Here is a 12,860-nt window from a genome sequence, read left to right as displayed (position 1 = left end):
TGATCACCTTATTGGGATTGTATTATAGACCCCCCAATAGTCAGAGGGAAATTGAGAAACAAACTTGTAAGGAGATCTCAGCCATCTGTAAGAATAATAGGATGGTTATGGTAGGGGATTTTAACTTTCCAAACATCAATTGGGACTACCATAGCGTTAAAGGTTTAGATGGAGAGGAATTTCTTAAGTGTGTACAAGACAATTTTCTGATTCAGTATGTGGATGTACCTACTAGAGAAGGTGCAAAACTTAACCTACTCTTGGGAAATAAGGTAGGACAGGTGACTGAGGTGTCAGTGGGAGAGCACTTTGGGGCCAGCGACCATAATTCTATTCATTTTAAAATAGTGATGGAAAAGAATAGACCAGATCTAAAAGTTGAAGTTCTAAATTGGAGAAAGGCCAATTTTGACGGTATTAGGCAAGAACTGTCAAAAGCTGATTAGAGGCAGATGTTCGCAGGAAATGGGATGGCTGGAAAATGGGAAGACTTCTGAAATGAGATAGCAAGAATCCAGAGAAAGTATATTCCTGTCAGGGTGAAAGGGACGGCTGGTAACCATAGGGAATGCTGGATGACTAAAGAAATTGAGGGTTTAGTGAAGAAAAAGAAAGAAGCATATATCAGTTACAGACAGGCTAGATCGAGTGAATCCTTAGAGTATAAAGAAAGTAGGAGTATACTTAAGAGGGAAATCAGGAGGGCAAAACGGAGACATGAGATTGCTTTGGCAAATAGAATTAAGGAGAATCCAAAGGGGTTTTACAAATATATTAAGGACAAAAGGGTAACTGGGGAGAGAATAGGGACCCTCAAAGATCAGCAAGGTGGACTTTGTGTGGAGCCACAGGAAATGGGGGAGATATTAAATGAATAATTTGCATCAGTATTTACTGTGGAAAAGGATATGGAAGATATAAATTGTAGGGAAATAGATGGTGACATTTTCCAAAATGTCCAGATTACAGAGGAGGAAGTGCTGGATGTTTTGAAACGGTTAAAGGTGGATAAATCCCCAGGACCTGATCAGGTGTATCCGAGAACTCTGTGAGAAGCTAGAGAAGCGATTGCTGGGCCTCTTGCTGAGATATTTGTATCATCGATAGTCATAGGTGAGGTGCCGGAAGACTGGAGGTTGGCAAACATGGTGCCACTGTTTAAGAAAGGCGGTAAAGACAAGCCAGGGAACTATAGACCGGTGAGTCTGACCTCGGCGGTGGGCAAGTTGTTGGAAGTAATCCTGAGGGACAGGATGTACATGTATTTGGAAAGGCAAGGACTGATTAGGGATAGTCAACATGGCTTTGTGCATGGGAAATCATGTCTCTCAAACTTGATTGAGTTTTTTGAAGAAGTAACAAAGAAGATTGATGAGGGCAGAGCAGCAGATGTGATCTATATGGACTTCAGTAAGGCGTTCGACAAGGTTCCCCCATGGTGTTTAGATTTTCCTGTCTGTACCTAATTGACAACTGATGTTTGAGATGTCTGCTCTTCATGAGAAGATTGTCACTGGAATTGGTATTTTCTGCATCTACAACTCTAAACTCAGCTGCTCAAGGACTGCATTGCTAGTGACTGTAAACTTCTAAATGCCTCACTTCTTGCAGGTTGGGCAGACAAGCAGCATCTCTTGGTTTACAGTGTGTTGTGTAGCCACTGAGACGTCTATTCAAATAGAGATAATGTCATTTTATTCTTGCCTGAGTGGAGTGCGCACAAGAGTTGCAAGAATTGCAGGCTTCCCAAAGTACAGAGTGCTGTTGACTGCATGTACTTTGTATCTCATGTCAAGTCTGTTGTATAACGTGAACCAGAAGAAGTTTCACTCCATCACTGTGCAGTTTGTATATGATGATAGGCAGCACATCATGCATTCCTCAAACTTGTTTTACATGCAATTTTGATACTACAACCCAGTGGAGTAGTGCACCATAAACTGGGCCATACTAATACTGCAGCTGTGCCAAATGTTAAAGTGTGCATGGTATCCCAATTTACCTGACTTTTTGACCAAAGCTCATTGAAACCACAGACCAGGTTTTCTTTGGAACAAGAATTATATTCATTACAATTAATTAGACTATAGCTACAGCTAAACAAATGTAAACCATGGGCATAAAACACTACTAATTAAAACTCTAATCCCCTTATAAATCCCTCTGAGTCATTCAGACAATAGTGAAAATAAATTATCGGTGGAAATAGAAAAATTATGTAAAGTTGGTTCAACAGTCTTTGATTCCTGGCTTCAATGATGGGATGATCATTCTTTGGCTGGCCAGACTTGTTCTTTTCTGAATGGTTTCACTGGTTTGTAAGAAATACAGAGTGGCTAACTCACTCAGAAATTGTCTCTGATTTATCAATTCAAAAATCACAGTTTGTCGCAATTGTTGTAGGATTAGTAACTGGTTTTCCTCAGGTTTAAACTGAGTTTTTGGCTGTAGAGAACAGGCAGCTCCTGTTGGGGAGAACAACTGTGTACGTTTCTTGCCTTTCACTGTGCCTCTGTGTCTGTAAGTTGTTTCCAGTTCCAGCCTACTTAGCTGTGAACCAATCAGCTTTATTTATAAACAATGCCTTGTTTCCTGATCATCTTACTCTTTGCAGGAGCCAAACCAACAGAGTTAACAACAGGTATCAAATTCCTTGCTGTGAAATTATGCAGCCATCCTGGTAAATCCTGTTTTGAAAGCAGTTTTTTTTTCTCATTGCAGTCCATAGTTTTTAAGAGACAGAAAAGTAAAAAGACATGGTCCATACACTCTTTGCTATAAGCTCCAAATATTTCTTGCTTTATTTGTCCAGAGGTTTAGTTACAGTTACGGACTTGTAAACTACATTCACAGCATTTTCTGACTTTTTTGATTTTCATAATGGATTCTACTTTTCATAGAATCCATAATGGATCCACCTGGACTCACCCATATGGATTCTACAATCCTGATCCTCTCAGCCAAGGCCCTTTCTTGATATTGCCGTGTCATTAGCACAATGTCTTTGTTGCCTCTATGTGGTTTGCAGTGATAATTAAAATATTGATGACACAGTGGACTGCTGCAGAATGAATGCATAATTAACTGATATATCTTCTGTAGATAATTAATCTAGTCAATCACGTGAAGTAAAAGTTTGAATATTTATATTTATTTTCTGTCAATAATAGATTCTAGAGAACATAGCACTGATGTCTATAGTTATGATAATGACAGTCAAAATGGAGTTTGCATGGACTGGAGCTATCCATGTTTGAAATGGCACCATTTTCAACCCAATCATTGGGCAACTTTGTTTGACAGTAATTACAATGAATTGTAAGTATTCATTTTGTATTTATGTTTGACTTTCAGCTTTAAACATTTTTTTCAACAAATCTTGCAAGTGGCACAGATGATGAGACAATACTCTGGGGAAGGTGATGGTCTAGTGGTATTATCGCTGGACTGTTAATCCAGAGATACAGATAATGTTCTGGGGCCCCAAGTTCAAATTCTGTCACAGCAGATAGAATTTTAATTCAATTTAAAAAAACGAACTGAATTAGGAGACTAATGCTGACCATGAATCTACTGCTGATGGTTGGAAAAACCCATCTGGTTCACAAATGTCCTTTAGGGAAGGAAACTACAATCCTGGTCTGGTCTACATGTGACTCCAGACCCACAACAATGTGGTTGACTCTTAACTGCCCTCTAGGCAATTATGGATGGGCAATAAATGTTGCCTAGCCAGCATTGCCCTCATCCTGTGAATGAATGACTAAAGAAATACGCCCTGGACTTTGCTCTAATAATATTGTGATGCTCTCAACATCACCATCATGATTGGGTAAAACCAAAAGTAACTTCAAAGGTCTGCATATGCACAATTAAATGTGGAAATACAGATGTTGCTGACAGAAATGACAAACGCTATCACAAGGTACACTATTGTAAGATCACTGATTAAATCAACATTAAATCACTGAACAATGAATGTATGAACCCAAACTGATTATTTACCTTATTTACTTCCATAATAACACTGCCTTTGCTATAAGCTCCAATTGTTTGTTGCTTTATCTATCCAATAATTTAACGTCTTATGAACTACATTAACCAACATTTTCTATTGTTATTCCTAAATTTCACCCATGTTGATGTTCTTGGCCAAAGTTACTTTCAAGTGATGTGGCAAATGAAGCAAGAGTGATGTGTGGGAAAAAAAAAACTTTTTTTCACACAGCAAATATTTAGGGTATAAAACATACTGCGTGGACATATTTTGGAGGCAGGTTCAATTGAGACATTCAAGAAAGTATTATGCTAAATCATGGAGATGGGCAACCAAATCAAATCAACATCCCTATCCCTGGTTTTGCAACACAGTAAAACTAAAATACTCAATGACCCTCAAAATTGACCACCTTAGTTCCTAACCAGATTTTTTGAATAACCAGTATCATACTGTGAATAATCAATGTCAGACACCAAATATACAGCTTAAACAAAACAATGAAACATTTATTAATAATATAGTGGTTTTAAGAGAGCCAGGTTAAACCTCAAGGTAACCTAATTAATGTCAGGATGCATTTGGCTAGTTCATGATCTGTAATCTCACAGGTACATGGGATTATATCTTGCTTGGTTTCTGAAGCTGTCAGTTAGTACAAACAGATTTCAGTAGGCACAGAAGAATATTTACTTATAACTGAGAATCTGTTCTCTCAAACTTTTCATAATTTGATAATGGAAAGACAACCACAGAGCAATCAAACTTCTGTTCTGTAGTTTTGGCAGGAATAACCCTTCTGACTTAAACACTGTTAAAAATCCAGTTCAAACTTTGGTTCCTCTGGGTTAAACTGTTTACATCCTTACGAATTGAATTGAATTTATTGTCATGTATACTGAGGCATAGTGAAAAGCTTTGTCATGTGAGCAGTTCAGGCAGATCACAGAGTTAAGTAGCATAGAAAAGTAAATAATAGGTAAACAGCAGCAAAAAAAAAATACAGGTACAGGCAAATATTAAGAGTTTGTGAATCCATTCAATATTCTAACAACAGGAGGGTAGAAACTTATGAAACCGGCTGGTGCGTGTGTTCAGGCTTCCGTACCTTCTCCCCAATGGTAGAGGTTGTAGAGAAACATTGCCAGGGTGGGATAGATCTTTGAGCCTTTCCTTGACAGCGGGCCTGGTAGATTGATTCTATACATGGGAGGTTGGCCTTTGTGATTGTCCGGGCCAAGTACACCACTCTCTGTAACTGTCTCCAATCTTGAATGGTACAGTTGCCATACCCAGGTAGTGATACATCCAGACAGAATGCTCTCAATGGCACACCTATAAATGTTGGCATGGGTATTCGCCGTCATGCCAAATTTCCTCAGCTCCCTGTGGAAGAAGAGACGTTGTTGGGCCTTCGTAACCAGTGTGTCCACACGAAGAGTCCAAGAAAGCTTGTCATGACCCCTATTAACTTTCAAATATCTGCGATCTGTTTGAGCACATATGCATCTCTGGGACTAGAACATTAAGGGAATTTTTTAAATAAAAATCAACCTGCAATTGGCTTTCTGGTCTGGCTTCATTTAAAAAAAAACACGTGTAGTATATGTGTAGCATACTAACAGTCTGAAGGTCACCTTTATCTCTCAGCTCACAGCTCCAATACAAAAAGAATTTTAAGAAAAATGAAAATCAGCAATGATATGGGCAAAACACAGCAAATTAGCACTAAATAATAGAACTAGGTGCAAGCACAATGGGCCGAATGGCCACCATCTGTACTGTAACAATTCTCTGATAGCTTTATTTTCACTATACAAATCAATGAATGATTTGAACTTTTATTGAGATGTCCCAAACATCAGTGCAAAAAGGCAGAAGCATTTGCATCCTCTTTCTTACAGAAGTTAGAAATGGGTGATCCATCTCAGCTCCCTCTGAGGTTCCAACATCATGAATAACAATCATCACTCAATTCAATTCGATCTACTTGATATTAAGAAATGAGTTAAGGCACAGGATGCTGCAAAAGCAATGGACCTGGACAGCATTCTGCCAATAGTACTGAAGCCACCCTCAAGTCAAATGGTTTCACTTTAGTTACAACACTTTATCTGCTGTGGAAAATTGCTCATGTAAATCCTGTTCACAAAAAAAGCAGGACTAATCTAGCCCAGCCAATTACCACCCTATCAGTGTACTCCAAATAATTGACGAGTTGGACTGAAGAGTCTGTTTCTGTGCTGTACGTCTCCATGACTCTAAGTGATGGCAGCGGTCATTGCCAATGCTGTCAAACGGGATGTACAATAATCGGATGTTTAGTTTGGATTATGTTGGAGCCAATCTGCTCCTGGACTTTATACAGCCTTGGTCCATATGTGGACAGTACAGCTGAACCCCCTGAGGTAAGATGAGAGTGACTGAACTTGACATCAAGGCAGCATTTGACAAAATATAGCATCAGAGAGCCCCAGCAAACTGAAGTAAGTAGGAACCGGGAGGCGGAGTGAAATGGAACTCTCCATCCGTTAGGGTCATACCTAGAATGAAGGAACGTGGCTGTGGTTGTTCGAGTCAATCATCTTTCCCAAGCCATCAACTGCAGGAGTTCTTCAGGGTAGTATCTTAGTTGCAATAATCTTTTCTCCATCATAAGGTAAGAAGTAGGGATGTTTGCTGATGATTGCACAATGTTCAGAACCATTTGCTACTCTTAGAATTAAAACAAAATTAGCTTTATTGTCACATGTACTCAACTGAGTACAGTGTCAAACTGTACAAGTCGCCACTTACAGTGCCATTTTAGGTACAAAGGTGCCCAGGTACAGCTTTTTCAGTTACTGTCCTTGGAAAAATAGAGAAGCATTGCAGATTTTAGGAATAAATTATAAAAAGGAGGAAAAAGAAGTTCAGAACAATGGTCTTCTGACCTATACCTTACTGGCACCTTGCCTCCAATCAGCACTGAGCCTTGATTCCAGACTGCACTGGCTGCCCTTCGGTTTCACAACACTGGGAAGAGGAAGGGAAAACTAAGATGAAAGAGGGAAAAAAGAGGAAAAACACGGAAAAGGAATGGATGGAGCAGACAAGCTCCAGCTGAAGCGTCCTACTCAGCTGCCATCTTGGAAATAAATATTCTCATTGAAGCAGCTTATACAGTAATACATAGACACCGTCCAGGGCTGATAACTGGCAAGTGATTGTTATGCTACACATGTGCTAGGCATTGACTATCTCCAACAAGAGAGAGAATCTGATCATCTTTTTGATATTCAATGGCATTATCATTGCTGAATGTCAACATGGTTAAGAAACTGACTAGACCAGGCACAGAAATACTCTGGCTATAAGAGTAGTTCAGAGGGTAAGATTCTGCAGCAATAACTCCATCCAATCTCTGCCACCACCTGCCCACTATCCACAAGGCACAAGCCAAGGCACTGTAAGGGAAAACTTTCCCCTTGTCTTGGTGGTGCAACCACATAACTACACATGCAGCACAACACCATCCAGGACAAAGCTTGATTGGCACCTCCATTCAGAAACCTTAATCTTCATTCCCTCCACTATCAATGCACAGTGGCAGCAGTGTGTGCCATTTTCAAGATGCCGTGTAGCAATTCACTGAGGTCCCTCCTACAGCATATTCCAAACTTGTAAGCTGGACCTCCTAAAAGGATAAGGGGCAACAAATGAATGATGACACCACCTGCAAGTTTACATTTCTGGTGTACACTGTCCTGACTTGGAACTGTATCATTGTCGTTTCACTGCTGCTGGGTTAAAATCCTGTAATGTGGGTGCGTCTGTACTCCATGGGCAGAAATGGTTCGAGAAGGCTGTCCAACACCACCACTTCTTCAGGACTTAGGGATGGGTAACAAATGCTGGCCTAGCCAGCAATGCTAAGATTCCATGAAGAAATTTTCAAAGTACTTTATTTTAAAGTGAATTAAGCTAAGCTATTACAGAGCAATGTATATGGCCCTATAAAAATAATTCTTTCAAGTGTACAGTATAAAAACTCAAAAATTAAATGTTGTTGCCTTTTAAAAAAAAGTTTTGTTTTATATTTTTTATTCCATTCTATTTGGGTTTCTTCCTTGATCCCACCTATTGTCCCATTCCGATGAAAGGATGTCAACTTGAAACAGTAACTGTCTCTCTTTCTAAAGATCCTGCCAGACCTGCTGAGTATTTCCTGCAATTTCTGTTTTTATTTCAGATTTTCAGCATTGGCGGTGTTTTGCTTTTGTTTATAACTCCTCTTTATTTTGCTCCTGCCCCATGATTTAAATGTAATTTTGATTTCCTGCTTTATAACTTTCTGCTTTGCCATCTGTGGGAATTCTTCGATTGGATTGGTTGATCAGTTTCCTTCTGCCCGCTCTGTTCCTAGTCCCAACAGATCCCCTGTGATTCAATTCACACACCAAAAAGAGAGATTCTCCACTGTAGAAACTTCTATATCTTTATGAACATTATGTTTCAAGGGGGAAAAAGAGAATGCCAGTCCTTGACTGCTGACCACAAAATCTGGGCCACTACTTGTGATCTTTGGGAAAAATCATCATGCAATTATTATATTTTCAACTTCAATGTCAGGTTCTTGCTGTTTATTAGTTCATTTGTTTTTTATTGTTTTAGTCTATCGCTTAAAGTGATTAAATCTAAATGTAAGGCAGTCAGCTATTGAACTATGACTTTTCTATAACTTTATACTTTAATAATTGGTCTAAACAGTGCAAAAAATATCAGATTTTATCTTGAGCATCTTTTGTATATTGGATTTGAAAAGCAGACCATAGCTTGAGGAGTTGTTTGAATTATAATGATTATTGCTGCAAAATGTTTAGAAAATATTTTGTTCAATTTCATTAAATTAATTTCAGATCATTTTAGGTTATGATTAGGATTATTTATTTATGCACTTCAACTTTTCATTTCTTGTATTTGCTGTTTTATTTAGACCTGCTCCAGGCTATAGAGTAGATGCGGACAAAGGATTTAATTTTTCTACAGTAGATGATTCATTTGTTTGTCAAAAGAAGAACCATTTTCAGGTCACAGTTCGTGTCAGTTTGATTGGATGTCCAAAATATGTTAAAACGCCTCTGGGTCTTAAACCAGTTGAAACATTCTTCTTGAAGGTATTTGGATTAAAGGTAAGTTTCAAAATTAGATTTGCTTCGGTAGTTACATTTTAATATGGAAATAACTTGTATGTGATTTATCCTTAACCTTCTATCCTGGAAGGAGAATAGTACCTATTTCTGTAATCCCACCACATGACTGATGTCTTTCATCAATGACACTGTTCTATTAAGCCTCTTCTGCTTCTGTCCTGAAGCCTTGCTCGGTTAGTTGAGGCCTAATCAATGTTTTAAAAAGATTTAACATAACATGTTTTTATTAATGAATGGTAAAAATTTGCAGACCTTGTAGGGAGAATAAAAATGGAAAAAGTAAAGTTGCTCTGTGAACGTATCTAAACTGAATTTGATTTATTAATATTCATGAGAAATTGAAGGCAAATCAGCACCAACTGCTGCATTTGGAAAATATTCATTGCTCTTCTGTGAACTGAAGAGATGGTAAAGTTCCTGTTGTCATATATACTTATGAGGTGTTTAAACTGGAATAATAAGAACCTGCTAACTCAAATGGAGTTGGGTAAGAACTTTGGAAGTTGATTTTAGCAAATTTCTGTTACTTCTGTGATTTCCAAGTAGGTGTACAAGAGATAGGAAGTATTTGCGAGAAGAGTTTTTGTGTCAAACAACTGACATACGGTATTGTTATGGGTAATAGAAAGTCATTTGAGAGTGAAAGAATTGCAAAACTAAGTCACTGCAGAGTGATCAGTTGCATGGTGTATAAAAATGTTTGAATACTATTTCAAGAATAATTTACAGTTTGAGGCTACTGGCTACATTTTGCTTTAGCTGGTCTCTGACGTATAAAACAACAAATTTCTGGTGACCCAGCCTAGAAGCAGCCTTCTTTGTTACCATCCACATAATGCAGACTTCCACATCATTACCACTCCCTTTCAAAAAAAAACCCCTCATATCCTTCCTGTGTCTTTTACCCTAAACCTTACATTAACTCCATTTTATACAACCCCATCCCTTGTACTGTCTGCTAATGGGAAAGCATTTCTTTGGCTGTTTTATCTAAATCTTTCATAGTCAAAAAACTGCTTAAACAAAATTATCCTTATGCCTTGTGTCACAAAGTCGAAAACAGTACGTTCACTTCAAAACACAGTGTTTTCTGAATGTTGATGTAAACTTAAAGTGCAGGCTCAGCTGTCCAAATGGAAAGGCTGGGGGATGAGCTGTTCCAAAATAGACACGTGTAGCAAATGGCTGCCTGAGTTTTAGTTGCTCTTTCAGCAACAATTTAAATTTAGCCAATCAGTTTAAATTATGCCCAGGATACTAAAACCCAATCGAGTTTGAATTTACGATGCTGCGGGGCAAAAGAAAAGTGGGCATTTTGAAAATTGGAGAGAAAGCAACTGCCTTTGATCAGCCAAGCAACTATCTTAGAGCTGGAGAGCTAACAGCCCATTTAACATCTTGCTCTCCAAAGAAATTAGAAAACACTTTCTATCAAAGGTACCTTTTCATGTAAAACAAACTCGCAGAAAAAATTAAAAAAAGATGACCCAGGGAGATCAGACAGAAGATTGAAGACAGTGGAGAAGACAGAGACTGTGTGGACTTGAGATTAAGTTAATGTAATCTTTAATAAGTATTTTTTGGAACAGCATTTTTGTAGAGTTGGGGTCAGATAGTAAGTAGGCAAGAGAAAGGGGGCTTGGATTTGTGAATGGATTTTGTTTAGTGTTCACTATTAGAGTTAGGAAAATAAATTGTTATTTTTCTTTAAATAGTGGAAATTAGGAGTTGTCTGTCACTCATGTACATTTTACCAGATTAGGCAAGGCAAGCTTTTCTGGGTGTTTGGTTTCAATTAACAAAGGAGTTCAACTTCCGTGTTGCAAAACTTAAAGTTAGTTGGTTCCATGTGCTTGGTGCTTTAGTGGAGGAAATTACCAGTCTGAGGAATACCTGGAGTTTTGATAAATGATAAATTCTGATCCATAGTAGTCTCTAAATCAATAAACCATTTTTCTTTCTGGCTATTACTTTTTGCCCACTGAACTGCTCTGGTCCATAGCTGAAAACAGTAACGGGCAGTTTTGGCTATCTCGTCTGGATATCCACTACAGCTCTTTGATATATTTCTGTTTCTCTTGTCCCCCATTTATTCATGGGAGCCTGTGTTCTCCTTGAAACCTATTTGTGATTATTGTTTTGAATGCATTTGATAATTAACAATTTTTGTTTTTTAACCAAAAACATGTAATTACTATTTTGTCTTGTTGTCCCTTTTTAAAAAAAAAGAGTAAAGTACTCCATGCACTTAAGTTCTATACTTGGTAGAAAACAATATGGTACTTACCATGGCAGCAGAAGGTCATTAAGCCCACTGAGTCCTTGCCAGATCCCTCTTGAGCAATCCAATGTGTCCTATACTCCCAGCTATACTTCCATAGCTGTTCCTATTCAATACATTTTTGTAAATCAATCAAGATTTCACCTGCCGCCACCCTCATAGCCAGTGACTTTCAGATTATTCTCATTCATTTTCTCTTTTGTTTTGAAAAAAATGATCCTTCACGCCCCTGTTGTACGTTTTGCTAAAAACCTAACATAGAAACATAGGAGCAGGAATAGGTCATTCAATATGATCATCAAGCCCAGTACCCTGCTCCCTCTCTCCCCATACCCTTTGATCTCTTTAGCCCTAAGAACTTTTATGTGGATACTTCTTGAAAACATTCATTGTTTGTCCTCACTTGCTTTGTGGCAGAGAATTTCGCAGACTCCCTGCTCTGCATGAAGAATTTTCTCCTAATCTCAGTCCTAATCAGCCAACTCTGCATCTGTGAACTGTGACCCTTCTTCTGGCCTTCCTCGTGATCTGGAACACTCTTCACATTTACCCTGTCTTGTCTTGTTAGAACTTTATAGCTTTTTATGAGATCCCCTCTCATTCTTCTGAGGTCCAGTGAGTGTAGTCATAACCAATCCAATCTCTCTTCATATGCTAGCCCTGCCATTCCAGAAATCAGTCTGATAAACTGACGTTGCACCCCCTCCATAGTCAGAACATTTATTCTTTAGATAAGGAGACCAAAACAGCATACAATACTCCTCCCAAGGTACTGCACAACTGCAGGAAGACATCCCTGCAACTGTCCTCAAACCCTCTCTTTGTGAAAGCCAACATACCATTTGCCACCTTTACTGTCTGCTGCATTTGCATGCTTACTTTCAGACTGGTGTGCAAGGACACCCAGACATTGTTGTACTTCCTCCTTTCCCAGTCTATCTCCATTCACATCCTAATTCGCCTCTCTGTTGTTTGCTACCAAAGTGAATAACCTCACATTTATCCAAATTATACTTCCTCTGACACACATCTGGGCCTCCTCCACTGCCAGATCCAAGCCACCTGACACATAGAGGAAGAATGGCTCATCTTCCACCTTGGGACCCTCCAACCAGATGGCACTGCTCACTCTCTCAACTTATCCAAATCACACTGAAGCATCTCTGCATCCTCCTCACAGCTCAACCTCCCAGTTTTGTGTTGCCTGCCAGCTAGGTGAGAGAACATCTCTGGGACACATGCACCAAACAACTCCACTGCCTGTGGCCAACCACTTCAGTTCCCCCTCACACTCTGCTGAGGATATGCAAGTCCTGGGCCTCCTCCACTGCCAGATCCAAGCCACCTGACACATAGAGGAAGAATGGCTCATCTTCCACCTTGGGACCCT

At 39.0% G+C, this 12,860-nt stretch overlaps 1 protein-coding gene across 3 annotated transcripts in view; it reads left to right on the top strand.

The window, feature by feature from the left end:
* LOC122559767 (myelin regulatory factor-like protein) overlaps positions 1-12,860 on the top strand; it is a 76,515-nt gene that overhangs the window by 21,850 nt on the left and 41,805 nt on the right. For all 3 annotated transcript variants that reach the window (XM_043709762.1, XM_043709759.1, XM_043709761.1), the window contains 2 exons: positions 3,171-3,318; positions 8,973-9,168. In XM_043709762.1, the coding sequence (XP_043565697.1) occupies positions 3,171-3,318; positions 8,973-9,168 (344 nt within the window). The remainder of the gene's footprint in view (positions 1-3,170; positions 3,319-8,972; positions 9,169-12,860) is intronic.

Source organism: Chiloscyllium plagiosum, chromosome 19 (assembly GCF_004010195.1).
Source record: "Chiloscyllium plagiosum isolate BGI_BamShark_2017 chromosome 19, ASM401019v2, whole genome shotgun sequence".
NCBI classification, from domain to species: Eukaryota; Metazoa; Chordata; class Chondrichthyes; order Orectolobiformes; family Hemiscylliidae; genus Chiloscyllium; species Chiloscyllium plagiosum.
This window is presented reverse-complemented; position numbering and strand designations above follow the sequence as displayed.